The following is a 27,180-nucleotide window of genomic DNA, read 5'->3' as shown; positions in this document are numbered from 1 at the left end:
AGAAAGAGAGAGCGCACAAAAGAGCAGACAGCGTCACTTCCAATGAAGTCGAAACCATTCATGGTTCACTATTCACGGATTCAGTAAACCCCATCCTCAGCTTTACAATAAAATCTCACCTAACTGCAGTTCTTCACATATTTTTGTGCTCTCTCTCTCTCTCTCTCTCTCTCTCTCTCTCTCCCTCTCTCTCTATCTCTGTCTCTCTCTCTCGCTCTCTCCATCTGTACTACGCTAAAATGCCACAAGATGGTGCCAAAGCCCAGTCTAATAGGGTAAGGCAGCACCAACCTTTTTCGATTGAATTTTTCTGGCAATTTCATCAATACAGTACTGAAGCAGATATTGGGACTGATTTCTTATTGCCATTTTTTTCAGTCAAAATGTTATAACACTTACGGTTGGATCACATTATAAATACTGGCCATTTGTACCTAATTTACAATAACCATAATTTAAAAACCTCAATTTGTAGCTAAATTTAAAATAATAACAATACAATGATAAGAATAGATTTTTTTCAATCAACGTGTTCACCTGTGGAATGTCCCAAACAGAGTTTTTGAGCATTCCTCAACTGTACGAGTCCTTTGTTGGTATATATACAATGCCCGCGGATGCTGTTCTCCTATCGGATGGCAATGCGCATTTAAGGTTGCAACTGATTGGTCAAAGTCGAGAAAAGCATACAGTTCCATATAAAACTCATCGCATGTCTTTGTGAAATGAATACTGCATGTTCCATTATTGTGATAATGATACCTTTTCAATATACTGTGCAGCCCTATTTCAGGATTTGCAAATCATTGTTTTCTGTTTTTATTTACATTTTACACAGCGTCACAACTTCATCGGAATGGGGTTTGTTAATGAAAATAATGAAATAAATATAAATTAAACTGACATTCAAAAATGCATTCGCTTACTGGGATCTGAATAAGCAAATTAAGTAAATTATAAGGAAAATGGCATAAAAGTCAAGATGTACGGAGTGTCAACTTGTCAAAATAACGAAGTATTGTACATAGCTAGAGAAAAAAACATTCATTTCAGACTCTGTACGTTTTAACTTTGACACAAGGAGTTACATCATCACTTCTTAGCTTTTTGAGTTAGCTGAGAGGCATCATGAACAACGTTATCACAATAAAATAAATAAATACTATCGCTAGAAGGCAGATGTCACTTAAACGAGTGTGTAGAAGCCTTTATATACATTCGCTTGCGACGAGCATGAAATGGGGATGACGAAAAGTAGGATTTTACATTATATTAAATGCGCTTTGATGAAAAAGCAATGTGGCTCACGTGTGAGTCACATGACCAATCAGCTGACTTTGCGACTTCCTTAAGAGGAGTCGGTCGGCGGACTCCCAGCTGATCCGCGGCCACCAGCGGAGGACAAGCTCTAGAATTTAACAACTTTTCTTTTCCCACGAGGCTTTTTTTTTAAGTCCTCGCCGGGGTGAAAACAACGACGAAGCGCCCGTCTGCGTTAGCTTTAGGTACCTGCTAAAAGTTTGCTAGATCGTGAACACGTTTGACCTTCACTTGAAAACCACTCTCCCGTGTTTGTGTTTGTTCCACGCCAGGACGTACAAAGGCTTCCGCGAGAACAATATGACACAGCTGCCCTTACCGGAGCTCCGCTACGGGCTGCTGACGTGCGCGCTGTTATTCGTGCTGCCTTTGGGCGCCTCGTGTCACCCGAAGCTGATCTCAGGTCAGTCGAAGATGGTCACGGAGCGTTTCAGCCTGCCAATGTTCAGATTCAACTGGACCAGCATCACCTGCCGCACCTGTCGAGTCCTCTTCACCATACTGGATGTGGCGCTCTTGGTAAGGCTGCAAATACACAAATACTTACTGTACTTGAGTTGGTTTATCAGGTACCTGCACTTTACTTGAGTATTGATTTGTTTTGTTTTTTCTGCTGACTTTTCTTTTGCTCTCTATCCTACTTTGATCGATTTTTTTTTTCTGCTGACTTTTGATTTGCGCTATAGCTTACCTTTGAAAGTAAAGGTCGCAGACAACGTGACGCTTTTTTTTGTTTGCACAATTGACTTGTGTATAGACTAGTGTGCGTACTTTTGCAAATGCGCTGCAAATAATGCACCTTTGTTCCTTTTATCTAGATCAGCAGTCTATATAGCCCCCCAGAATCTCTCTGCTCAATATTCTGTATAATTTGACTGTTCCTTTTCAATAACACTAATGATAATCAATGACAACATAATATAGAATAAAAATGACCTGTGTATCCACTTATTGTCATTCATTTAATCAAATAATAGCTTTGTGTTCAATTAACTCGACCCGATTTCACAAATTTGTCAGTTTCAATGTGTATAATATACTTGTTGTTTCAATGAAACACTGTTTTAGAGGAACAAAAACACGGAAATGTGGACTTATGTAATTCAAACACAGCGTTCCTGTTCACATTTACTAGATTTTGAACGTTTATTTTTCTATTTTTTTTCCCTCGAGGTACTCCAACTTTCTCACTCTAAAAACATACATGTTAGGTTGAAGACTTTAAATTGTCCATAGTTGTGAATGAAAGTGTGAATAGTTGTCGTTCCCCCTCATAAAACATGTCTTCTGTGTTCATCACGAGATAAGCGGTGTTTAGTGTGCAGTTCTCCAAAACACTCAGGTATTACTTTTTTTTAAATTTAATTTTATTTTTTTTGACGCTTGGTTCCACCCTCATCCGTGTCATTTTTTAATGTCACAATAGACAGCCATAATAAACAGATACTTCTCGTCTGGATTAACTTTAGGGTGTGAAGTATTCCTTGCGGTTTATACAGCTTTATCGAAAATATTTTCATGTGCTTGTCGAAATGAACTGGCTCGATAAAATAACACACATTTAGAGGATTGTGATGCAGCTCTCGTATTTGATTTCACTTTTTTTCTCACTGTGATGCAGCTCTCGTATTTGATTTCACTTTTTTCCTCACCTCGCCCAGAGCGACGTAAACGAAGAGCGAGTGGCGCGCGCCGTGGGCGATGCCTGCATCCGCCTGCACCTGGCCGACGAGCAGGTGTGCCGCAACATCACCGAACTTTTCCGGGACGACTTCATCCGGGCCTTGCAGGAGTCCCTGCTGTGGCCGTCCGAGGCGTGCGGTCTGCTGCTGGGGCCTCCCTGCGGCAAGTTTGACATCTACGCCTCGTGGAACATCACCTTGCCCAAGGACCCCAAACCTCCGGTTACACCGCCTGCGCCGCCTAAACCCGGCTCGCCGAAGAGCAGAGTGCTGTTTCTCACGGACATCCATTGGGACAAAGTAAGCCTACTTCATTTGGAGGAAGAAGTAATCAAATCCACCGAGCATTTGCATTGTCACTTAATATGTGTTGCATTAAATTAGCTATTCCTAAAATTTATTAATTAGAATATATTTATATTTTTTTAATTCATTTTTTTATTGTAAAATATTGTGTTTAATTACATTTAAATCAATGAAAAAAATAAGAACAAAACTGATTTAAGTATATTTTAAAATGTACTCTAACAAAATTGAAAGGAGATTAGAATTATTAATAGAGCTAAATATATGGAACCAACAAATCTATTGTTTATTAAACTAAATTCTTTGAAATTCCATGATTTAGTCGAACTCCATACTGCACAAATAATGTAGACGGTGCATAATCAATCATCATCTGTGCCGCAGTATTCAGAATTAGTTTGAAAATAGAGGGATTAATTATGATTTGAGGGGAACTTGTGTCCTAAAAAAGACAATACAAGGACTAACATAAAGCGGAGATGTGTTTCTGTTAAAGGTGTCCATTTGTAGAACAAGTATGAAAATGTGTAGTTCTATTTTTTTCTTTTAAAAGAATGTTCAAATTTTCAAAGTATTGACGAAATGTATGAAGTAGAGGAGTGTATAAAATTGTGAATTTGGTTGGTTTGACAAGGGTGATAAAAAAAATAAATCTTTATAACCAAATTCTACTTTGTGAGATGATAAATTTTGCGGTGGCATGTTGTGGCCAATGATTTTATTTGCTGAAATAGACTTTTATGTAAAAAGGGGTAGGCTCGATAAGCTGAAGCTCCATTCTACGCCTTTTCGATTGGCTTGTTTTCTTTGAAAAACAACGTATAGACTTTTCTGTTCTCCTATTGAATAAAATAACCAACCGACCATAACTCCGCCTGGCTCACCTGTTCTCGTTTAAAAATCAAATGTGGACTTTTAGCACAGAAGTTTTCCCTCTTTTGTATTGGATCAATGCTCACTTTTCCATTTAAGAGCAACAAGCAGAAATGACCCCAAACATCACTCCTTCACTTTCCCTGTGCATTATTGATGTGCACAGTTTAGCACCCTCAAAAATGACTAAGCATCTAAAATGATTTTGGATCAAACTTCCCTACCTCAAAGTTGACTTCCTGTTGTAATTCCTTCTGTTGTAGGTAGCAAAGCACTAGCCCTCTGCTGTTTTCTGTCGTCTTATTAAGAATTCTTTTCAGAAATTGGCACACAACATGACGTACATAGTTGTTGAATTTTACACTTGATGGGTGGGCAGGCAGTCAAGAGACCCAATTACGGCGTGTGTACTCAAGCAATTGTCTATCTTCAATGACAGGAGTACGCTAATGGTAGCGTTGCCGACTGCAAGGAGCCTCTGTGCTGCCGTAATGACTCCGACTCCCCCAAGTGGCGGCGCAGGGAGGCGGGCTACTGGGGCACATACAGCAAGTGCGACCTGCCGCTCAGGACGGTGGAAAACCTCCTGGAAAATGTCGCCCGGGCCGGGCCCTGGGACTGGGTGTACTGGACGGGAGACATCCCGGCGCACAACGTCTGGTCCCAGACCAGGAAAGAGCAGCTGTCTGCGCTGACCGTCATCACCAGGCTCATCCAGAAGTAAGAAAGCTGTCGGAACATTCAACAGGGTTGCAGTTGGCTCCGCTTTAACCGAACTGGTCAACTCTCCTCTTTCTGTCAAGGCACCTTGGGCCTAAAGTGACGGTCTACCCTGCTATTGGAAACCATGAGAGCACACCGGTGAACAGTTTCCCGCCGCCTTTCGTTCACGGCAACAGATCCTCCGCCTGGCTCTATGACACCATGGCTGACGAGTGGGCAGAATGGCTGCCGGAGCAGGCTTTGAAGACGCTGAGGTGGGTCACAACAGGATCCAAGTTGAAAAGCCCCCAGCTGGACACAATATACAACTATATAAAAGTATGACATTGACATAAAACAATGACTTAATTCTCGACCCATACTATTGATATTAAGCGTACTTTGTTGCAGGAGCCTTTACTCATCGCATGTTCTCTTTAGATTTATTCTGACATGGCAATGATAGAATATATTCCTTTATTTGTGCCTAAAAAACCCCACATTTGATGTGTTTACAGATACGGCGGATTTTACTCAACGGAGATCCAGCCGGGCCTGAGGCTGGTCTCCCTCAACATGAACTTCTGCGCTCGCGAGAACTTCTGGCTCATGGTGAACTCCACCGACCCCGCCAACCAGCTGCAGTGGTTGGTCCAAGTTCTCCAGGCCAGCGAAGACAAGGGGGAGAAGGTGAGCAGGAAGTAGGAAATTGTACTTATTGTGAAAGCGCTTTTTAATGAGGCCAAAGTCGTTGGTCTGTGTGTTTCTTTATGACTCAAATTGACTTTCTGTGGGCAGGTTCATATCATTGGTCATATTCCACCTGGTCTGTGTTTGGGCAGCTGGAGCTGGAATTATTATCATATTGTCAACAGGTACCTCAATTAAAAAAAAAATGGAAATAATATGTTGAGGCTTGCTTGCATGCCCGAGAACAAAAGATTAGTAGGGCTGAACAATTTTAAACAATATACTAATTGGGTGTCTTTTAACCCCTCATTAATACGATTTTATTTTTTTTCAAATTTTGTGTATATATATTAACAATATTGTAAATTTGGAATGGAGGGGGTTAATGTATTACACAATGTTCGATTTTTAAGTCGACTTGAAATGTGCCATAAAAATGCATCACTGTGTTGTAATTGAGGCCAGCCAATCACAGTAAAGTGTTGTTGTTTTTCCAGATATGAAAGTACCATTACGGGTCAGTTTTTCGGACACACACACTTGGATGAGTTCCAGATGTTCTACGACGGGGAGACACTGACTCGGCCACTCGGGGTTGCATTCATTTCTCCCAGTGTGACCACCTATGTCAATTTAAACCCGGGTAAGCTTGTCATAGCTTCCGTTTTTAATGATGTACTACTAATGTATTGATCATCTAGCGGCTTGGCTAATGGATGGAATTGATCTTTCCAGGTTACCGCGTCTACTACGTAGATGGGAACTACCAAGGCAGCTCCCGGCTGGTTCTGGATCACGAGACTTACATCCTCAATTTGACCGAGGCTAACCAGAAATTGGGAGAACCCCAAGAGAATCCCAAGTGGACTTTGCTGTACCGCGCCACAGAGGCCTACGGTCTCTCCAGCATTTTCCCCTCCGACTTGGACGGGCTCGTGCGGGGCTTCACCGGGGATGACCGTCTCTTCCAGAAGTTCTGGTACTTCCGACACAAGGGACACGTTTCCGAGCCGTGCAAGGAGACGTGCAAAACAGCCATCTTGTGCTTTTTGCGAAGTAGCAGATATGACTTGCTGCAGCAGTGTGACCTCAAAAATGGTGTCAAAGTGAGGAAAATTCTGTGTTAGGCAAAAAAGGTTACGCGAGGAACTTTTAGTTGCCTGCTGCTGGTAATTCCAGAGGAATGTCCATGGCACGTCAAAATGGGTGTCGCCATGCTTTCATTTTTGTTTCCAGCTAAGAATGTCTTCTGTTTACTTGAAATGTGACTGTCTGGTCACTATCAATCTCAAATGTTGTCTCTCTGCACTTTACTGTTAGAAATTCCAAATATTCACACACAATACCGTTGTGCTGTGCTTTGACACACACAAGGTCCATTTCCGTCATATGTAGCTTGATTGCCTGTATAAATTGTCAATAAAATACAAAGTAATTTGTGAGTAAAAATGATTTTGGTACATGTGGGTTTTTATTTGTGAAACATGAGTGCTGACAATGAGTGGATACAAAGTGGCATCTCAAATTGTCAAACATTTAAGTAGTTATAAATGAAACAACACTACACATTTTTATTAAAAAAAATATAGCTTAGTTTTAAAGAAAAACATTTTTTCCAGTTGAACTACTGAAGTGAAACGCATGTGTAAAACCACAGCTAGAAACATTTGATGTGAAATTGGAAATTTGTCAAATAGGATCTCCAATCTGTTCTTTTCAAACTTGCTTGAATTAAGTCTTTAATACTGTATTTTGACTTCCATGTACTGAAACAAGGTAATCTGAATGTCAGTACAACAGGAACACAATTTGACCAAGATCTCAGTCTTTTTTTTTTTTTATCTTATGCAGATCAACATAATATTTGGCTGGTGGGTATATTGTATGTTGACATTTAGCTTCAGTTTTTATGAGCACTCTTAAGTATTTATTTTTTATTTCCGGTTCCAGGTTAAAGCAAATAGGTTACTCTTAAAGCGGAAGTCAACCCAAACATATTTTTTTCAAGAATACGTTCACGGCTGACCTGTTTTCTGAATCTGAGCCGTGATTGGTCGTTGTGAGCAGTTTTAGATTTTGTTGCTTGACTCGTATTCCACAAACACAATATTAATCAGAATGCCCTGTTTCAACTAGTTGGCTTGCATAAATCATCCACCCATCCATTATCGATACCGCTTATCCTCACAAGGGTCGCGGGGCGTGCTGGAGCCCATCCCAGCTGTCTTTGGGCAGTAGGCGGGGGACACCCTGAACTGGTTGCCAGCCAATCGCAGGGCACACAGAGACAAACATCCGCATTCACACACACCTAGGGGCAATTTAGAGAGTCCAATCAACTTACCATGCATGTTTTTGGAATGTGGGAGGAAACCGGAGTACCCGGAGAAAACCCACGCAGGCACGGGGAGAACATGCAAACCCCACACAGGGAGGCCGGGGCCGGGATCGAACCCACGACCTCTGAACTGTGAGGCGGACGTGCCAACCAGTCGAGCACCGTGCCGCCTGCATAAAACATATTCTTTAAAATGTTTTGGTGGACTTCCTCTTCAAGCATACATTTAGCAATGAAGTGGGTATTTGGAAAATGTATGTGGTGATGACACAAACGTGTGGGCTTGTGACTTGCTTCAATGTAGATGACGCTATTTGCAGTAAAAGGAGTATGGCACAAGTTTCTGAAAGGAAACCATTATTTTTCACAACTTTTTCATTGGAGCTGTCTGGTTTTGCAAGGTTAGGAAATGCACGCTTAAGCGATGCTGCAAACAGCAGATAGCTACTAAATAGGGCTCTATTTTTATCTAAATGCCGCTTGACAAAGAGTTGGAAACGATTTCACAGTAGAACTGAAGATTAATCAGGCCTGCATTTATTTATTTTCCCCCTTGACACCAAAACATGAGACTTTACTCTTCTAGATGTTCTTTTAATGTAATTCTTTTCTTGACTTGTATCCCCACTTGCACCAGTCTAATATTAAGCTGTCATTCTTTTCCTAATTTAGACAATTTATTACAGTTAATTCTCTTTACCACTGCTCATTTGAAAGAGGAAAAAAAAAGCTCCTTCATATGCTAAAGAGCATTTATTATTACAATAACTACTACACATCCAAGAACGTTATGGTGACACCAAAGTCCTCCTTGTACAAGTCCCACATTTTGGGCTTGTGGGGATTGTCCAGTTCCTCTCTGGGTAAAAACAGCCTGCAGAGACATCATCAGACAGCAGTGAGACACTTGAACAGTCAACATAAATCAGAAATATGATTACTAGAAACGAGGGTGTTCATACTTGTTATCTGATATGAAGGAGGTATTGAACCAGAAGTAGAAGGGAACGTCTTCATATCCTTTAGGGATACCCTGAGGACGAGGAATTTGGGAAAACCGACATGGGAGAGTGTCAAATATCACATATAATAAACAGCAAAAATGATGTATAGGAGGGTGATGATATTTGTTACAGTGTGATTAACTCTTTTAGAGCCGTTGAGAGGAAAAGTCAACGGGAATCCGAACGAGAAGCGCCAGTATCGTCGGATACATTTTATTGTCCACGCTTGTGGTCCCAAAGTGTAAAAACACTCACAGCGGTGGACTCAAACATGACCTTGACGTCTCCTTGAACCTCAGGTCCATTCTGGAGGCTGATGACTGCTGCATTGCCGCCCACGTCGGGAAACACCTAAAAACCAAAACAGCCACAGGTGAGTCTCTCAGCCACTCGCGAGCGATCCCACTTCAGAGGACAGCCGATGACTTACCGTGCAGTTCTCCTGCGTGGCGCACACACACCGAAAAACGAGCTCTTTCCTGACGATTATCTTCACCTTCAAGTCGCTGCCGTTACCTCTGCCCACACCTGATGACGGAAACGACCGCATCATTTGAACTACTCAAAAGCTCTCCGTCAAAACTGAACACCTTTAACATTTTTCATTTGCATTGCACAGTTCATGTTGTGTCCTGTGTGTGTGAATGTTGTGTTGGACCTGCTATGGAGTGGATGCGGATGCTCTTGATCCTGAGGCTCTTTGGAGGAGGAGGCTGTCTGTTGAATTTAGTCTTCATCATCTCGTAATAGCCCACGTACCTGCTCTGGAGTACACACACACAAAACAGACTAAAAACATCTTCAACTAGAAATGCTTGAGCGCATTTGGAGGCGGTTTATCCCGATAGGCATCTTCCAACCTGGGAGGGCGTCTCCACTCCTTGAAACTTGGAGCTTCGACTCTTGTCCGTCCTCCTCTCCCCAAAATACTCCAGACTGTCCTATTAGGCAAAATATAAAATTAAATGAAAAGCCGCCGCTGGGTGAAGACGTCTCGCCTTACTTGCACTCCTTAGTTCGCCTCACCTGTGCACTCTCAAACTGGTCGCTGTCAATAAGCCACGTGCACACCAGAGTACCAGTACGACCTGATACAAGAGCAAAAATCAGCGTTTATGCACATGTCAACTAAGAGATTGCTGCCTTGCTCAAAAGAGGAATCACCTTTCCCTCCTTTGCAGTGAATAGCGATGACGTTCTTGGGATCAGCTGACATCCACTCCCTCACACTAGCTGTGTATTTCAGCATGTCCCTGAAATGCACGCTCAATATTAAAATCCAACATTCATTCAATAGAGCGCAGACAATCCTAATTTGAAATTTGGACTCATTCACTCTTAATCTGATATCTTTTCGCCATACTTCTTAACAGGTGCTGACTGTTGTAATTCTTAGGTTTGCTCTGTGGTTTTCAATGTAAATTTGGAAAGCATCATTCATAGCCATGAATACAAACAATTTGTATTATTAGGTGGTTCTTTAATGTTTGTTATTTTTCTGACAAATGGCTGTGGAAATGGAGCCATTTTTTGCAATTACATGTGAGATGGTAAAAATGAAAGTATTTCAGGGGTCTCCAAAAGAGAAAAAAATAGCCCCTAACACCCATTTTATCAGCCAACACAAAATTTGGTGGACATGTCTATCATGTCAGGACCCATAAAAAAAAAGTCAGCCATTTTAGTTTGAAGCAGCCATTTTCATCCAAATAAGGCCCAGTCAGAAGAAGACATCCAATATAGACAATCCAATGCAATATTGCCAAGCTCTTTTCATACAACACCCTAGGTGGGCGGAGCATAGCATCCGAAGTTCGATAATTTTGTGGCTGGCTCTGCCATGAAAAAGGAAAAAAAAAAATTAGGAATGTTTTTTGAGTCATTATTATGGTATTGCTAAAGACAGAAAGCCATTTGTAACACTTCAGATTAGTCAATCATTTCTAAAAATAACAGACCCATGTGAAAACTCACCAATACTGTAGTATTTGAAATGTGAAAAATGACAAATTTGGATTTTCTGTGCTAGAGTCAGAATATGGTACAATTTTGTCATTTAGATTTGTGCTCGACTCAGTAAGAAACTCACTCTAAAGAAGGAACGTTGTGGTCATCGATGAACACCCGTTCAACGCTGTAGTGAAAAAACTTGGGGTCGTAGCCTTTCTCACCTGCCAAAACAAACAATTGAGATGTGCCTATGTTGTTTTTTAACAGTCCTTGAGATCTCAACATGGACCAAAAATGTTGAACGCTGACTTACTGCAAAGGTTGTAAACTTTGTAATGACCTTCGTGTTTAGTGTCAAGGAACCGGGCCACCTCCTAGAAGAAAACAGACGAGACAAGCACTTGGAGAATAACGGGAGATTTAATAAAAACGCAAGGAGAAATTTCAAATAGAACCCGATGGCTTTAAGAAGTGTCTACCTACAGTATTTCTCGACCTAGTTATCAAGTTATCATTTGCCTCACGCAACTGCCCCTCCCGACCACAGGCGTCTGGTTTTGCCTCACAGAAAAGTGAGAATGGAAAATCAGAGGACGAGAGAGCGAGAAAATAATTCTACTTTCTTATCCTTGTATTAAAACAAAAGATTATATGAGGTTGAACATAGAATCAAGGTTGTTATAGTTAACAACAACAAAAAAAAAACTGTGACACCACAGTGATTCTTATCTTAACTCATTCATTGCCATTGATGAATTGACTTGCCTTTTCACAGTCCAGCCATTCAATCCCAGGAATTTATTTAGATATTTTTTCAAACATTAGGGTAAAAGAGTGTCTGAAAATTTCTGGCAGTGAATGAGTGAACAAGGGTGTTAAAAAGTGGTCCGATTATTGATTATAAATTGCAACAATTGTGTACTGCACATACCTTGATTGGGTTCCTGTAGAAAGATTGCTTGCCAGATGAAGGGAAAGACATGGCAATCACACGATCTGAACAAGAAAGTCAAGAAAAAATAAATGTAAAAAAAAAAAATCATGATCGCAACAGGCTATGCTGCTTTTACCTGTGACATAGGTAAGGTCCAAGTCAAAGCCGTCCTTTTGGTAGCGCCGCTTGTTCTCAGACACCTGAGAAGAATGGAAAGAAGCTAACATCTTCCTTCAATGTCCTACTTGCACACAGCGACAGGCACGATTACCATCCTCCTTGTGACCTTCTCCAGCTCTTTCTTCTGAGCTGCCAGCCTGAACAGCCTCACCAGGATGATAATTCTCAAGAAACGGAGAAAGGACACCACCCTGTGGACGAAGTAACATTAAAATGGAGTGATTAAGAAAATACGGCAAGAGCTACTGCGCAGTTGGTAATGATCTCATGAGCACAGGTTTCAGGTCAGCTGCGCAGGCACTTTTTTAAGTCTTTTTCAGAATTTAATTCCGTTGTGAGAACGACAAAATAATCCGCCATCAGACACTGCATTAGGTACACCCACACAAAGCAAATCATCATTACCAAAATCGAATGTAAGCACTTTCAAATAGTTTTGAAACTTTTCAAAACAGCCAACCGCTAGATAAAAATGCATATTTACTGTAAATAAAATGCAATTCATGTGAGCAATAATTATTTTAGATGAGCACAAATAGATGGCATTGCAAGTATTTTAAGTTTTTATTTTAATTCATTTTCATTTTAAGCAGCCAGTCTACTTTCAGAAACTTAATGCTCTGAACTGCACTGTCATTCTACATCATGATGTCTCTAATATTTTGATTATTTAGATGCCTTATGGGGGCAAAAATACATGTTTTATAAATCTTATAATGAGATACCTTAGTCAACAAGATAGTCAAAATATAATAAAACAGCATCAGAATATTGTCAATACTACTTTATTAATCAATATTAAATAGAAGTGAAAAATGTATTAAATTTCCATGAGCAAATGATAAATGTTAATATCTCCCATGAATCAAAACAGACACTTTTGTGGGTCTCACAAGATTTCAGGTGTACCTAATAGAGTGTCTGTGAGTTTATTTACAACTGATTGTGGTATTATATTGCACCTTTAAATCATTCAAATCGGCTGAGGGGGAAAAATATTGTACTGAGTACCTTGGAATGAGGCTGGCACCAGACAGGTCTGTGAAGGTGTAGCTCATGGTGACCACCAATGTGACCAGCACGACACAGGCGTCAATGATGTTCAATTTGGAGCCAAAGTAAACTTTGAATCTTAAACAAACACACAAATAAAAAAATGTGGCGTGATAATGTCGCAATGAAACGCGTCCATTTAAAAACATCCTAGGAGTCCTTTTCCTGGAGGCCATTTCATTTCCGGCCAAACTTCCTCCTTGCATTACTTCCTCTTCAACAGCCAATCACGGCACACTTTGTATTTTTAGGGAGTAGTTTGCATGTTATGCCTACCCTTCCACGTAGACTCTGAGGAGGACATCAGCCAGGAAGAAGAAGGAAATAACAAGGGATACCGTCTCAAGAGAATTTCCCACTTCTCTGCTCCTGGCTGGCAGGGAAATGTCCACGATGACCAGCACAATGTCAACGAGGATCAGTACCACTCCGAAAACACTGAGTGAGGATAATATAGAATGTTATTCTTCAAAATAAGACAGTATTGAGTCTAAAATTCAGAAAGATACTGACCGGAATCCAAAGGACATAACAAAGGGGGCAATTTTCTTCCGGATATTGCTGAAAATTGGATTAAGATATTTTATTATCATTTTAGTGCATATTAATGGTGATTTGGAGCAATTGTAAATCCATCCATCTATTCTCTGTTCTTCTTATCCTCACTTAGGGTCACTAGCAACATTGCTGCGGTAGTTATAACCCTTTAAAAGAAAAGTAACCCAAACATTTTTTTTTTAAGAATATGTTCTATGCAAGCCCACTAGTTGAAACAAGACATTCTGATAAATATTGCGTTTGTGGAATAAGAGTTAATCCACCCGTTTTTAGCCATCTCTCTGAGGGCGGCCATTTTGTCACTTCTGTTGACTGAAAATGACATCACAGCTGCTCAGGGCTTGCTGCGAACATATTCTCGAAAAAAAATATGTTTGGGTTGATTCCCCTTTAATAACTGTAAAGGCAATCATTAATACGTTTGAAGTGCTGAAAGTGTGTAATGTGCAAAAGACTGAAGATAATTTAGTCCTGGATTGTTGTGATATAGCCTTAAAAAAAAAAGACCACTGAATTAACTTAATCTGAACATGTGCATCGGTTGCACATATATATATATATATATATATATACACAACACATATGTGTTAGTTTAACACATTCCCATCATGTACAACTGGAAATGAAGGACAACAGTGACGCTGGTCCAAGTTAGCTGGCCTCACTAGTGTGTACCTGTGGTGTGTCAAATTTTCAGACTTGTACCTCAAGTCAATAAAAAAGAAAAAAAAGGTGGGCAGAGTACCAACTCACATTGCGGAGGCTCAAACTCCACACACAAAGGCCAGAAAAGATTCGAACCCGGAGCCTCACAATTGTGAGGCAGACATTCGAACCACTAGCTACCACGTTTTCACACAAGATTTTGGTTACACCTGAGATGGACTATTTTGCTAGTATTTGACTTTTATCGGTGCCATTGCACTTGCAAGTATAAATAAAAACAATCCAATAATCCATTGCGTAATTTACTCACTGGTACATAGTGTCGGGTTCCACAGCATCATCGCGCCCGTTGTCAATCTCCACTTTGGCATCATCCATCATTGCCACACTTCTAAAAGTCACCAAAAAACATATTTGGTTCAAAAATAAGTGACACATAAATCCGCTCAAACATTAAACCATGCAGTAAAAAACACACTCATGCGCATTCAAGGTTAATCTTTCCCTGAAGGAAGTCATGTGTTTTTTTGTGCATTTTTTTTTTATCCTCACCCATTCACACCTGAATCCGAACCCGGGTTGAAGTGGACCGTGGTCATGACTTTAAGAAAGTTGTGTTGCTGTAAACCTGAAGTTTCTAGATGAGGCAAAGAGCAGCGTGCAAAGATATTTACAAATATACTTTCAGCGTGGATGCAGAAAAGGACGCGCAAAATTGCGCGCGTGAAGAGCACAACGAGGTGGTTAATTAATGAGGTTAATTAGCAGGAAGAAAAGTGGCACAAACCATGCAGGACACGAGTGCAAATCCCTCTAGTTCCTCTCTTTGGAACTTTCAAGTGTCTCCTTGCTTACCGTTGGCATCGGCATTCGGGAGAATCACCGGGAATCGGTCTTGTGACTCGTCGTGGAGTAAAAGGAAGACGGTTCAAAGGTTAAACGGATGCTTAGTGTTCTACTCATTCACGCCTCTTTTTTTGTGCGAACGTAGCGGTTTTTGTGTTTGGGACTTCCTGGATGTTTTTTTTTTTTCCGCCCCTCATCTCGCTGTTGCAAAAGTTAAGCCACCTCCTTCTCCTCCTCTTTGCCACATCTGCTTTTCATTACAACTGCACAAAAGTACAAAAATAGGAGATTGTTTTGAACATGCAACGAATGATGATTAAGAACAAAATGTCTATCCGATTATTTTGTGTTAGGCACATTATTAAGCATTGGCAGAATATTTTTCTTTTGTTTAACAATTGTATGTAATTGGAATGTGTGCCAAAGTGTTTGGTTGATGGTGATGTTTGCATGTATTTGTTTACTCTTTTTTTTTTTTTTTTTTTTTTTTTTGTTAATTTCTAATTTGGTTTCATTTGTGTTGATCATTTTTTTTAAAGAAATTCGAGGTGCAACAATTAATTAATCGACAACTAATATGATGATTAAATTGATTGATTATGCATTTATCATACTTTATTCATTAGTAGTATTTATATATTTATTTGTTTATTGCTTGGCAGATTAATTTTATTTTCCATTTTTCAGTATCTTAGAGAGTAATAATGCTGTTTTGTCAGTGTGTGGTTGTTCTTTAGAGAGCAAATATGTTGAATGACTCACGTGAAGTCAAATATCATAAACTTAAAAGGTATTCCTGGAATTAGGAATGACATCAGCTGGAAAAAGAAGAGAAACTTTGGTTCAGACTTTGGCAATGTTCTTCCTCTAATGTGGACCATGCAGAACCAACCCAACCCAGTTTGAAATAAATACTGACAGCAGAACGCAGAGCCTGGAGACAACAAAAGAAACGCAGCGAAATGAAGGTAGGTGCTGTTTATTGCAAGTCATCAAGTATGAACATAGCATTTTGATCAATAGCGTTTGAAGTGCAATGTTTTCAATTATCTTAGACAGCCAAGGATTTCTTCCCAGTGTTGATGTTGTTTTTCCTGGTTTTCCCAACCAAGACTTCATCATCAAAACAGTTTTCGGTGGGTAATCTATATTATCCTATTGATCGCTAGATGGAATTTGAATCATTTTGTTTCTTTACAACCAAAGGGATGCAGTCCAGATGTTGCAGCTCTCAAGCGCGGCATAAAGCGACTGGAAAACAAACTCCTAATCAGAGAATGGCAGGTGCAACACTTGCAGAGGCACAAATTCTTCCGCCCGATTTCACCTGCTCGGACTCAATCGGTTTCCAACAATGGCAGCGGGTCGTTGGAAAGCTCCAATACGACCTTGATGAAGCCTCTTCCGCCAGCAGGAAGCCTGATTGTCCACGACAGAGGTACATGAAATGATCACCCGGAGCTGGCCAATGCCTCCATGAGGCTCTGAACAAAATAATAATAATAACAATAATAATAATAATAATATAATAACAATTCTCAGATGTGAGTGTGCAGGTTTCCTCAACCACTCACTGTGGATTTTGAGTAGATAATAGATTGGGCTACTTTGAACCAAAGTTGGTTTAATTGTTTTTACCTAGCAGATTGGGTTGAAGATTGGATTTGGCCTTGCTGAAGAGTTGAAGCTAGTCGCCATTTTGGACAGTTTTGTGAACTGAAGTTGAAGTAAATGTCATGTAATGTTGATGGCGGGTAAAATTGTGCGACTTGCTGTGAAAATTGCTTCTTCTCCTTCTTAGAAATTGTTGGTGAGATAATATTATTTTTAAGCTCAGCTTCTGATAACCTGGTAACCCATTGTTTGGTAGCTTTAACTCTTCAGTATGGGTAGTTTTACCCCTTGTTGGCTCAAAATCTCGACCCAAAGTATTTGCTCAAATCCTCAACCCAATGCAGTGGGTATAAATAACCCTAGCATTAGCTTGGTCGTTTTTAGACCCAGCACTGCTTGGCAATTTCGACCTATTTGGGTTACCCGGTACTTTTCACCCAGCAGTTTTAAGAGTGTATTGCCAGACTGACACATCTTTATCTTTATCTCTGTGATCACCTACCAAGTTATTAGTAATGATTAGCTTTTTTTAATGGTTTCAGACTGTTCTGAGCTGTTTGACAGAATAGGACCCACCAGCGGGTTTTACCGCATCAGACCCAAAATCCACCAGGAGCCAGTTTTGGTCTACTGCGACATGGACGACGGAGGAGGATGGACGGTATTCCAGAGAAGGCGGAATGGAAAAGTCGACTTTGACAGGTGTTAAATGAATGAAAATTACATGAAATCATCTTGTTAATATAATATACGAGTTTCTTCCTAGAGATTGGGTGGATTACAGAGATGGCTTTGGCGATTTCAAGCTGTGGAATGATGAGTTCTGGTTAGGAAATGAGCACATCTATTCTCTGCTTTCAGACGGTAAGCAATAACAGAATTTTATATGTATGGAGATATATATATATATATATATATATATATATATATATATATATATATATATATATATATATATATATATATATATATATATATATAATATTATTATTATTTTTTTTACACTGACTATTTGTATCCTAAGGTAAGAATCTGGTGAAGATAGACCTAATGGATTGGGTGGGACAGAGAAGTCATGCATACTACGAGGATTTCCAGATCACTAACGAAGCTGTACGTAACACAGTTCTACTCTTTGTCATATGTACAGTAACTGTTATCATTTCACGGGACATTGATGTCTTTGTTTAAAAAATAGGATCGCTACCGGCTCCGGTACGGGATATACAGCGGGAAAGCTGGGGATGCTCTGGCAGGTGGAGCGGGTATGGTGGAGCAATGGTCTGCGGGCCTTCGTGGCATGCAGTTCAGCACTAGGGATCAGGTTAGTAGTCCACCGCTCATGCTTCTGTTAAGTATTGTTTTTATAGTTCAGTATGAAGTGTTTGTACTGTCATAAACAGGACAATGACCGCTACATTCAAGGCAGCTGTGCCCAAGAGAACAACGCAGGTTGGTGGTACAACAGGTGAGATTTATGGAACTACCTTCAAATGCTACTGGGGCACTATTTGAGAAATGATCTGATTCCGCATTGGTTTGTACTATCATGTAGAACAAACGCTATGAAACATTTTATTGTTCAGAAATTGCGATTTACTTTCGATGACAAACGATGACGGTGTTATTTTTCCTTTCTGCTAACAGATGCCATTTTGCCAACCTAAATGGGAAGTTCTACCGCAAAGGGGAGTACAAGGGCCAGTTTGATAATGGCATAGTGTGGGGCACATGGAGGGGCCTTTGGTACTCCCTCAGACACACCACCATGAAGGTGCGCCCGCTGCTTTTCTTGGACGGCATGGGCAGTGGTGGCGGGGAAGGTTAAATACACCGACCACATCATGTCATTAACATTTTAGACGGACTACAGTTTTATTACTCTTTGACAGTAAAATATCAGACGACAGTTTCTTCTTTTGTCATTACAAATAAGCAATCGACACCAGCAATGTATGTGATGTGTAACTCATAATAAAAAGAAAATGCATGGCACCCATTTATATAACAGGGGTTTTGTGTTGAAGAACTTGCTTGAAAACAGTGGCAAAAATTTATTTAAAAACTTTGGTTGCCATACAAATAGAAAACTCATCAAATGTCAAATAGGGTTTGGATCAAAATATGCCCATTCATTGAAAACATAAAATTATGTCATTTTACACAAGTAGAATGACATTTTAATCCCCCACCCACACAAAAAATGCTAATATTTACTGTGTTACGTTTAAACTGGATAATTTTTCAGATAAATCACTGTTCATGCTTAATCCTCAAATCACGATTGACAAATCAATCTCCAAACCTGGAAGACACGTTGCTCCATCATTTTTAAGTATTAGTTAGCACCAAAGCATTATTTTACCCAAATGAAACTCCTCAACTCACTTCAACATTGTTTCTTGGCACCAAGCTGGCAGCCAAGCACTATTTATGTCTAAATGAAAGTGCTCAACTCACGTCAACATCGTTCCTTGGCACTATGAAGCCAAGATGAAGTTTTACTTTAGGTGAGTTACTCAGTAAATAACAGACAATAGGTTGGAAAAAAACCCGAAAAAAAAACAGTGGATTAGCAAATGCCAAACTGTGAATATGCGGAGTCACACTATAAAAATTCATAAAAAACGATTACGTAAAAATCTACAATCCACTAGGGGCGTAAACGATAAAATGAATACTTTGAAAATCCTGTTAAATTCTCCTGAGAAAAGATAATCACAGAACTTGGAGACAATCCCAATTTATGAATACTTTGAAAATCCTGTTAAATTCTCCTGAGAAAAGATAATCACAGTACTTGGAGACAATTCCTATTTATGATTTAGTTCTCGTATCCTGGTGGAAGCTCCAGCATCTGTTGCTCCGCCTCCCTCAGGGTGTAAGCAGAGCTGTAGCATCCAGAACCAGGACGCGGGCGGCCATGTTCTTTCCTGTTTTCGGATGGCGACGCGCTGAAGGTGGAGCTGCGCTGACGTCCTCTGACACTGGAGCAGGACTGAGCCTCCTTTAGTTTCCGCGCCAACATGTTCCTCTGGATAGGCGATGGACCGCGGCGGTTCCAGTTCTGTTCGGCCCGCTCCACACTAAGGTTCGCTCCGTACTGACAGTCAGGACTCGGGAGCGGGCCGCCGATCCCTGAGATGCCCTCGTGAGCTCTGCTTCCCGTCTCGCAACTCGCCTGTCTCTCCAGAGCGCCGCAGTGGTCCACATTTTTCAGCGAGGTGCTGGTTCCTGTGTGTTTGACTTGATAACCATGAGAAGGTATGGAATTCAGTATTGAGGGATTCCTCTGGGCTCTAGAATGGGTCCACTTTGGGGTATCGTGCTCTGGAATGGGGTAGACGCTAAATGGAGACCTCTCTCTTCTTTCTTTGGTCCACGAGTTTCCTTCAGGAAGGGTCCGAGATCCCACCTGAAGAGGACAAAAAATAGCACACAACAAAACAGGTTACTCTGCAACTTGACCGAGCCCTGCCAAAAAGAACGAGTAGCCGAGCCAAAAAGGTCTATGCAAATGTCACAAGATAGCGGCAAAGCCTTACTTTTGTCGAAATGAAATTCCTCAACGCACTTAAACATAGCTCTTTAGCACCAAGATGCCACAAGATGTGGGCAAATCGCTACATTTGTATAAATGAAGCTCCTCAAATCACTGCAACATAGTTGCTTGGCACCGAAATGCCACTAGATGTGAACGTGTTAATTTTATTGCTTTGTCCCTGCACACAAAACCAGTAAACAAAAAGATTTGTTTTTTCCCCCCAGGAATAACGGAACTTTTGGACCTTCTGTAATCCAATAAAAATGCATTCTATATTTCTGTACGTCCTTGACACAGAGAGACGAACAACGATACAATATTTGCAGTAATTAAATAATAAATTTAGGCGCAAAACCGGATAGGTGGTTGGTTCAATGACATGACGAAATCTGTGGCGTTTACCTGAGTCATGCTCCTGTCTCTGTAATGTCCTGCAGAGGAAAGCTGAGGTTTTGTCTCCGTAAAACTGGAGGTCCTGCGGAAATCTGGATTCTTGTGATATGGGTTTCTCATCGGCCTCTCTGCGAGACCGACTATGCCACTCCTCTCCACCATCTCCACCCAATCGGCAGTGCGATCACGCCACTTGGAGCTGCCCCCACTCGCGTGACCCAAGACGAGGTCCGCTCTGGGACTCGGCTGGTCCGGCGTCATCCTGGAAGCGTGCGACGCCGGCTCAGAAAAGGAGGACGCGATGGGTGACGGAATGTGGGGATTGGTTGGTGACGTAACGGTCTCTTCCGAAGTATCGTGAACCGGGCTTGAAGAAACGTGGTAGAGCTGTGTGGCCTCCTTTAAACCCTTCTTCTTCATTTCTTTTAACTGTTGTTGGGCTAAGCGGTACCTAGGGGAGACAAGTAAGTAAGTAAAACAAAAAAAGTAATTTGGTACGCGGGTAAATCGAGTGACAAGCCTGGCCATCGAATGAAATGGGTTATTCCTAACCCACTCGCCGAGTAGCTGTGGATTTTGAGCAGATTGAGATCGGGTTGAAGATTGGATTTGGACTGGCTGAAGAGCTGATGCTGGTTGCCATTTTGGACGGTTTTATTGTTTGCTGAAGATCAAATAAATTGCATGTAACATTCTTAGAAAGGGGAAAAGTTGCAGCTTCTTCTTAGAAAATGTTGGTCATAGAATGAGTATTATTTAACCACATCTATACTGATAACCTGGTAACCCATTGTTTAGTATCTTTAACTCATCAGTATGGGTAGTTTTTACCCCTTGTTGGATCAAAATGTTGGGTAAAATCTTCAACCCAATGCGCAGGGTAAAAATAACCCCGCATTGGTTTGGCCTCTTTTGGACCCAGCGCTTGGTCATCTAATTCACTCAATTTGGTTATTTCTGATTCAATAGTTTTAAGAGTGTATTTTTAAACCTAATTCAAATACGTACCCAAAAATGGGAGGCAGGACCTTCTGACCAGTGGGAGACAGCCTCTCCGGATCCTGTGAGAGAGGTAGCACCGTAGTCTGAGGAAGAGGCGGACCGCCCAGGGAAGCGCTGTGAATCTGGGTCGAACCAAGGCACACCAGGCTGGGCCTCTGAAGGCTGTTGCCGCAAATGGAGGCCTCGTCGGAGAGTTTGCGCCCGCCCGGGGAATGCGTGGAGCCTCTGCGGACGGAGCTGCACTGAGGGGTGCGGCAGAGCTTCCTCCACACGGTGATCACGACAGTGGCCAGAATGACGGCAAGGCAGAGGGAGATGCCGGCAATCACCACCATGTTGCCACCGAGGGAGCCAACTCCGGCCAGCACGGGAGGACGAGAAGGAGAAGGAGCTGGAAATGCTGGGGGACGAAAAGCAAACAACGGAACTTACAGTGAAATCTGGAATGCTTTTACTACTACTTAGTTTCACCAATTCAACATAACTACAAATGACAGACATGTTTTATATGTTCGGCAGAATTTTCATCTTATCAAGGCAGGGCAGTATATTAGGATGAGTGACTGACCTGCACAGTCTTCCAGGGAACAGCGGGACTGTTCCTTCAGCATTCCAGTGCACTGCTTCCCTTCAACACCAGAGGGCAACAAACACTCCCGCACACGTTCCCTGACGCCCTCTCCACAGCTCACACTGCACACACTCCACTGTTTCCAGGGACCCCAAGATTCTTGACAAAAAAAGGATGACCAGAATTTACGGAATACAATGTGAAATATTTAGATGCGGTTTCTAAATATTTAATGAATGGACACTTATGTATTCACCGTTAATCCCAATTTTAATTGATTAATGACACATTATTTAGCTAATGGTGTATTTATGTAATGAATGAATGGCTTTTTTTTTTGGCATAAATTTAATTGGTATTTGACATTTGTATTTAATTAATTTTAATTATAATACACATTGAAGTCATTTTTTAATGGGACTTTCTATCATCCATAGGAACATGCTGAACAAACATTTTACAACAAAATAATGTAGTGGACACCCTGCTCACCTTCACTCCTGTGCACCACTAGGCAGGTCTGAGCCGGACTAGGCGAGCGGCTGTAGTTAAACACAAATCGGAAGCAGTACTTATTCCTTCCTGGGATAAAAACTGAGCAGTTGAATTCCGTCTCGTTCTCTCCCTGAGTCAGCCAGTTAAAAGCCAACAGAGGAGAGGACGGCTCCTCTTGCCCAAAGCCCATCGCCGCTGTTCCTCCTGCTCCCGTCCCAGAGGAGACGGCGACCCCTCTTCCAACAACATTGTCCTTATACAAGAGTACTTTCCCATCAATGTGAGCGCAAGGTGGAGTTACCAGCTTCACTGTCACAGTCCCTTCACATCCACTCCTATAGGTACTGGCGTTTTCCACTAGCAGCTTATAGGAGAAGATTTGAGACAGGTAGAGAGGACTGGAGCTTTTGACCTCCTGTGCTGAATGGGGAGAGCGAAGGGACACTTGGATAAAGTCTCTCTCCGTGAAAGGAAAGGCACAGGGAAGCTTGATCATCTGGGAACGGAGCGGTTGGATTGAGTGTTGCGTGCGGGCTTGCACCTTGTTGATGCCTTTTCGTCCGATCTGGTTGTACGCCATGTAGCTGACTTCTAGTAGCAGAGCAGGTTCCAGGATGCTGGAGCAAGGCTGGAAGTGTTCATTGGTGGATATTCCGAGCTGGAGAGAGGAAATGCAAAGGAATTATCTCCGTAACTATACTTGTATTACTGATTTGGGTCATCAGGTAAATGGATTACATCTCTTATTGATTGTGTATTCCAAAAAATTGGTAACATTTCACTTTTGGCAATACTCCAATATGAACAAGTCATGCTTGCAAGTGGGGGCGTTTCTTTTGGCACAGAGATAATGGACTAAGGAGAAGTGAAGCCACCGGCGGCCATCTTATGTTGCCAATCGCTAAACCAGCCTAACGTCCCAACATCTATTTCTCTGTGGCGTTTTCGACTTATTTTCTGTATCGACGGCGAAAATGCCACGGCGTATGGCTTACGGGTGGACTGTACCAACAAGTCTGGGAGAAGCGCTGCATGCACATTTCATCGGTAACAATGCAATTCTAAATGTTCTCTTATAAGGTATATCTCTGAATGCTACTCAACTACCCAATGTAACAACTCAACAACTACTCAGGGTTCAGGTAACAACCAATCACTGCTCAGCTTCAGAAAACGGGTCAGCCGTGATTGGTCGTTACCTAAGCCCTGAGTAGTTCTGATGTCATTTTCAGTCGACCGAAGTAAAATGAAGTAAAATGGCTGCCCCCAGAGGTGGGTAAAAACGTGTGGATTAACTCTTATTCCACAACCGCAATATTATCAGAATGTCTTGTTTCGACTAGTGGGCTTGCATTGAACATATTCTTGAAAAAAAATATGTTTGGGTTGACTTTTCTCTTTAAAGGGTTATAACTACCGCAGCAATGTTGCTAGTGATCCTGAGTGAGGACAAGAAGTACAGAGAATGGATGGATGGACAAATAAGCATTTTCAAAAAACATGTGGGTCATGAATTCTGACATACCCTGTACATTTATTGAACAACTACTTGTTCTTTAGATGGTACTTGCCTGAAAAGCTCCCGAGTGGTTCCCGACCCTCTCGACCGCAATGTGAAATGTGGGCCACTGCACCCGCAGTTCTGAACTCCACCACCATGTGGTACTCTCCGAACGCCCCGTCCCATTTGAGCGCGACTCCTCCGTGGTGCTGCGCTGCCTCAGCAGAAAGCGGAAAGTTCCAGCATACAGGAAGCAGGAACAGTTGAGCTCCACCCTACCAGTAGACTGATTGTTGGGCAGAGTCCTGGTCAGCAGGGTGGCGTTTGTGTCCATGTCAACCAGAGAGAGGCTCAGATGGCGGATGAGGCTGCTGTTGGTTTTCGTGCTGAAGTCCACAAATACACTGGCGTTGCTAAGGGCGACGTGGAAGGAGGGCCAGATGTTGAGCCCTGCCAGAGCTTGACCAGGGAGCACAGAAATGACAATGTCATGAGAGGTCCTACAAATAGTTTAGTCAACAAAATGATACATGAGAGGGGAAAGATTTAAGAATGTATCTGTGAGTATGATGCGGTGCACTGTTAATACAATTTATATTAGTCCTGTCAAGCGATTCAAATTTGTAACTAATTAATCTCGATTAATCGCATTTTTCAACTAAAATATTTTACGAAGCTTGGAACCGATATTTACATGAGTAAAAACTTGGAATTAACGTGGAAAAAAAATAAAAGTATATTTCAATTCAAAGAATGTTCTAATAGCTTTCTTTGATCCTTGAATACAATTCTTTCCTGTAAAACACAACAGTTGAATGACGAAAAATGTACAACTAATATGGTATTTGAATTTCTCGAATGAGCCGTCGGGCAACTTTTTAAAGTAAAACTACGTTAAAGTCCGCCTTTGCGACAGTGACTCTCCTCAAAGTTTGGCCGCAACGTGAGCAGAGTTCAGCTGCAACAGGAAGTAAATAAAACGGAGTTAATATTTTTAGTGCATTATAAAATTTTAATTAATCTCCATAGTTAATGCTTTAACTTTGACAGCCCTATTTACATTTTATGATATTGCCTAATGAATATGCGTCCATACTACAACTTCATTAATTAACATTAATACAACTGTATTCCTTTATTTATTAGTACAGTACCTTTTTTGTTCTTTTGACTTTGGCCCTGAATTCAGTAAAGGTGGGACACAGTAATGTGTGTTAAGCTATTTTACTGCACTGGTTACAAACTAACTAAAGGTACAAAGCTTTGAACGAGTTGTAAGACAAGCACAGATATGATTTACCCTCTTTAGTGGATGCACATGACAAACTACGATGCAGTTCTTTTATTTTAAGGTGATGTGATCTAGTAGATCTCTTGGTTCAAATAAAGTATTGCACATAGACAAGTTAATCAATCTAAATGTCTGAAAACAAAAAATGTGGAAATGATAAATGCCAACGTTTTGTACTTACAAGTTAAATATAACCGAACTGTATTTAACAAATGTACTGTGCAGCACTTTTAAAATGTTGTAGCCACAGTAACATTACGCACAGTTTGAACCTTCAATCCAGAGATTCTTTCGCATACCACAGGAGAAAGCCCGTATAGCAGTAGTTGGTCGGGTACCACACTTTGACAATCACTGATGGAGTCAGTTTGGTCACACATACCATATCCCATGAGGGCAAGCAACAGAGAGAGCAGCAAGAAAGCTTGTGGCATTCCGATGTCTCGTTTTTCACCCTACACCTCATTGCCTCCTTCTTCTACCATTGCTCAGTTCTAAAATCGCAAAAAAAAAGTACATATAAGCACACAACATCACAAAATATGCAGTACAAAATTGCTCGTTGTTGTCAGAAATTGAATTCATGTAGTCTGAGTAACAGGAGGGAAGCAAACATTATTGTGGAGTTTTCCTCTTCCTACATGAGAAAAGAAACTTACACCACCAATATGGCGATAGATAGATCGATAGATAGATAGATAGATAGATAGATAGATAGATAGATAGATAGATAGATAGATAGATAGATAGAAAGAAAAGTGTTTAATATAATATGAATTTGACTAATATTAGTATTACACATACCAACAACGAAATCTTAAGTTTGTGTCAAATTAAAAGCAAATGTTTGCATTTTGGAATTGTCAGCTGTCCCAATATTTTTGCACACATTTCTTCTGCGGTTCCCTATTGTCTTTTTTTATTATTTGTTTTTGAACAAAAACACATGTCATTTTCTTTACCAACACCAATAAACAAAACAAAACAAAAAACGTTTTACAACTTTGTAAACGTGTCATTTTTACAAATGTATATTACGTTTATGCATTCGTTTTGATAAAATAAAAGATAAAACTACAGCGCAACTTCGGTATACTGTTCAGTAAAGTAGTAACACTAAGGGAATTTATAGAAAGCCCACATTTGGTCACAATGAGCACTCTCAATGAAACTTATTTGAAGCCAAATGGTTGTTATAGCCCTCTTTTTTTGTTTGTTTGATAATAATACCGCGTTCGTGTAATTACAAAACGCGCACATCCTCCACATAAACATAACAAAATGTACATTCAAATTCGGTACTCACTCGTCCAGACTCATTTCAGCAACATTGATCCGCTTTTCTCCGTGTTTTCGCTCCAATTTGAGCAAGACTGATGACAACACTGCGCATTTATTTCCCAGTGTGGAGAAGCCCACAGTTGTCGTGTGCTGCTGTGAGAGTGGGTGACAAACATAGCTCACGTGCACACCATTGTTTTACTGCCTTATTGTTTATTTTTATGCTTGTTTCGTATTGCATACATATTGTCAAATTCCTAAATTAATGGCTATTCTTTTTTTTTCCCCAGAAAACACAAACAAATTAAATTAACTACTAAATATGTTATGGTTATTAATAATTTCATTTTGGCGAATTTTGCAGAGCTGACCGGCATAATGTGTAA

The 27,180-nt window shown here is 40.9% G+C and overlaps 4 protein-coding genes across 9 annotated transcripts; 2 read left to right on the top strand and 2 right to left on the bottom strand.

Annotated features, from left to right (window-relative positions):
* The first annotated feature begins 1,334 nt into the window (after nucleotides 1-1,334).
* Nucleotides 1,335-7,025, top strand: smpd1 (sphingomyelin phosphodiesterase 1). The gene is made up of 9 exons (XM_086013356.1): nucleotides 1,335-1,505; nucleotides 1,593-1,839; nucleotides 2,982-3,302; nucleotides 4,621-4,901; nucleotides 4,985-5,158; nucleotides 5,402-5,573; nucleotides 5,682-5,758; nucleotides 6,071-6,216; nucleotides 6,309-7,025. Exons 2-9 carry the CDS (start codon nucleotides 1,621-1,623, stop codon nucleotides 6,698-6,700), a joined length of 1,782 nt encoding a protein of 593 aa, XP_085869482.1. The 5' UTR covers nucleotides 1,335-1,505; nucleotides 1,593-1,620; the 3' UTR covers nucleotides 6,701-7,025.
* Nucleotides 7,026-8,642: 1,617 nt separating this feature from the next.
* On the bottom strand, nucleotides 8,643-15,267 carry tpte (transmembrane phosphatase with tensin homology). 4 transcript variants are annotated; one of them, XM_086013011.1, is made up of 19 exons: nucleotides 15,112-15,267; nucleotides 14,809-14,893; nucleotides 14,567-14,647; nucleotides 13,546-13,593; nucleotides 13,309-13,470; nucleotides 12,991-13,110; nucleotides 12,071-12,170; nucleotides 11,936-11,999; nucleotides 11,797-11,861; nucleotides 11,179-11,239; nucleotides 11,005-11,086; nucleotides 10,080-10,168; nucleotides 9,942-10,003; nucleotides 9,776-9,856; nucleotides 9,574-9,679; nucleotides 9,346-9,443; nucleotides 9,171-9,266; nucleotides 8,874-8,944; nucleotides 8,643-8,785 (listed from the first exon to the last, which is right to left on the bottom strand). In XM_086013011.1, the coding sequence occupies exons 2-19, from the start codon at nucleotides 14,853-14,855 to the stop codon at nucleotides 8,683-8,685; spliced, it is 1,536 nt and encodes a 511-aa protein (XP_085869137.1). In that variant the 5' UTR covers nucleotides 14,856-14,893; nucleotides 15,112-15,267; the 3' UTR covers nucleotides 8,643-8,682. The 4 variants fall into 4 exon arrangements, with proteins under 4 accessions (XP_085869137.1, XP_085869138.1, XP_085869139.1 ...); XM_086013012.1 differs by having other exon boundaries at nucleotides 15,044-15,203; XM_086013013.1 differs by lacking the exon at nucleotides 14,809-14,893.
* Nucleotides 15,042-18,718, top strand: fgl1b (fibrinogen like 1B). Of its 3 annotated transcripts, none has more exons than XM_086013017.1 (10): nucleotides 15,042-15,314; nucleotides 15,988-16,070; nucleotides 16,158-16,238; nucleotides 16,309-16,540; nucleotides 17,259-17,418; nucleotides 17,483-17,580; nucleotides 17,741-17,829; nucleotides 17,915-18,040; nucleotides 18,120-18,184; nucleotides 18,364-18,718. In XM_086013017.1, exons 2-10 carry the CDS (start codon nucleotides 16,065-16,067, stop codon nucleotides 18,542-18,544), a joined length of 1,038 nt encoding a protein of 345 aa, XP_085869143.1. In that variant the 5' UTR covers nucleotides 15,042-15,314; nucleotides 15,988-16,064; the 3' UTR covers nucleotides 18,545-18,718. The 3 variants fall into 3 exon arrangements, with proteins under 3 accessions (XP_085869143.1, XP_085869142.1, XP_085869144.1); XM_086013016.1 differs by having other exon boundaries at nucleotides 15,909-16,070; XM_086013018.1 differs by lacking the exon at nucleotides 15,042-15,314 and having other exon boundaries at nucleotides 16,056-16,070; nucleotides 16,215-16,238.
* Nucleotides 18,579-26,948, bottom strand: thsd1 (thrombospondin, type I, domain containing 1). Its single transcript, XM_086013010.1, has 8 exons — nucleotides 26,820-26,948; nucleotides 25,896-26,007; nucleotides 24,293-24,681; nucleotides 22,719-23,379; nucleotides 22,224-22,385; nucleotides 21,662-22,055; nucleotides 20,663-21,104; nucleotides 18,579-20,131 (listed from the first exon to the last, which is right to left on the bottom strand). The coding sequence occupies exons 2-8, from the start codon at nucleotides 25,945-25,947 to the stop codon at nucleotides 19,541-19,543; spliced, it is 2,691 nt and encodes an 896-aa protein (XP_085869136.1). The 5' UTR covers nucleotides 25,948-26,007; nucleotides 26,820-26,948; the 3' UTR covers nucleotides 18,579-19,540.
* Nucleotides 26,949-27,180: the final 232 nt, after the last annotated feature.

The sequence above is a fragment of the Filicampus tigris genome, chromosome 17 (genome assembly GCF_054856515.1).
Source record: "Filicampus tigris isolate MCC_2025a chromosome 17, RoL_Ftig_1.0, whole genome shotgun sequence".
Lineage (NCBI taxonomy): Eukaryota > Metazoa > Chordata > Actinopteri > Syngnathiformes > Syngnathidae > Filicampus > Filicampus tigris.
This window is presented reverse-complemented; position numbering and strand designations above follow the sequence as displayed.